The sequence below is a fragment of the Cyprinus carpio genome, chromosome B8 (assembly GCF_018340385.1).
Source record: "Cyprinus carpio isolate SPL01 chromosome B8, ASM1834038v1, whole genome shotgun sequence".
Lineage (NCBI taxonomy): Eukaryota > Metazoa > Chordata > Actinopteri > Cypriniformes > Cyprinidae > Cyprinus > Cyprinus carpio.
In genome coordinates, this window is record NC_056604.1 from 1278237 (window position 1) to 1279449 (window position 1213).

The 1213-nt window shown below is 33.8% G+C and overlaps 1 protein-coding gene across 2 annotated transcripts in view; it reads right to left on the reverse strand.

The window, feature by feature from the left end:
- smyd1b (SET and MYND domain containing 1b) overlaps positions 1–962 on the reverse strand; it is a 15178-nt gene extending 14216 nt beyond the window's left edge. Inside the window, exon 1 of one of the 2 annotated variants that reach the window (XM_042729196.1) lies at positions 736–962. In XM_042729196.1, the coding sequence (XP_042585130.1) occupies positions 736–857 (122 nt within the window). In that variant the 5' untranslated portion in view covers positions 858–962. The remainder of the gene's footprint in view (positions 1–735) is intronic. The other variant, XM_042729197.1, reaches the window with a different exon arrangement.
- Between the last annotated feature and the right edge of the window lie 251 nt (positions 963–1213).

The following is a 1213-nucleotide window of genomic DNA, read 5'->3' on the forward strand; positions in this document are numbered from 1 at the left end:
TTATTTACAACTTCAAAAAAAAAAAAAGTATTTTATTTTAAAAATTTCTAGTCTTAATTTTCTTGATTTAATTTCAGTTAAGGTTTTAAGAAATTTAGTGTATTTTTGAAAAATAATTTATTTATTTATTTTGTTTATATAAATTCTTAAGTTCAGTTTTAGTTCTAGTTTTTCTAGGTATATTTCTAGGTTAATTAACGTTAATTTGTTTTGGCAACGAGCTAAAATAAGTTTTTATACTTTTTTTCAGTTAAAAGTTACTTGATTTCACTTAATGATTTTTTAAGGTTTTAGTTTAGTTTAGGTTTGTCTCCAATATTTTATTTCAATTATTACAAGTAATATAAATCTTTATTTTTATGTTTTTATTTATTTACTTATTTATTTAAAACATTTACTTTAGTCATTTCAAGTAACACGAATCTTTATGGTTTTAGTTTTAGCTAATGATATTATGATCATAATACAGCTTCGACTCTTTCTCTTTAATTTTCTTCCCCCTTTCTTGCAGAACTTAAGTTTATTTCATCTCCATATCTTTTCCTTGCCCCATTGCTTGTTTTAAGCAAAAACTCACTTCATTTTGATGCATTTTTACAGAAAACAAGACTTAATATCTTAAATCATTTTACTTGTCAAGGAAATGCATCTTGATTCAAGAATGTTTAGATATTTATACTAGAAAACAATTCAAAAACACTAAGTAAGAAAATCATTTTCTGCATGACCTCTTACCTGTCAAACACAACTGAAGCGAAAGGTGGTTCAGCGAACAGAACGTCTCCGGCCCAAACCTCTTTGATGGCCCGCAGACCCCTGCCTTTCCCTGGAGAGTCAAACACTTCCACAAACTCCATGTCTGCCGTCTTCACCGATGCCGATGAGCTTCTGTATGGCAGCTGGGATTCACCAGCTCTTACTAAAATAGCCGAAGCCTCAGCTGTACCATGTGGGGGTTCACAGGGGGGTTCAAGGCGTCGATGCACGACTGCAGACGGGATGCGTCTCAGTCGAACCCAGAGCTTTGAGAAAAGAGCAGAAAGTATTGCATGCAACAGTTACAGCTGGAGGAGATTTAGCACTCCTATAGGTATCAAACATTTGCATGCTTCTCATATAAATGTGCTTTTTACCTCGCCGTAAGCCTCGTTCGGGATCCCGCAGGATATTTTTGTCCCTCAGTTGGAGCTGCCAATCAAGAGAGGAGAAGAGA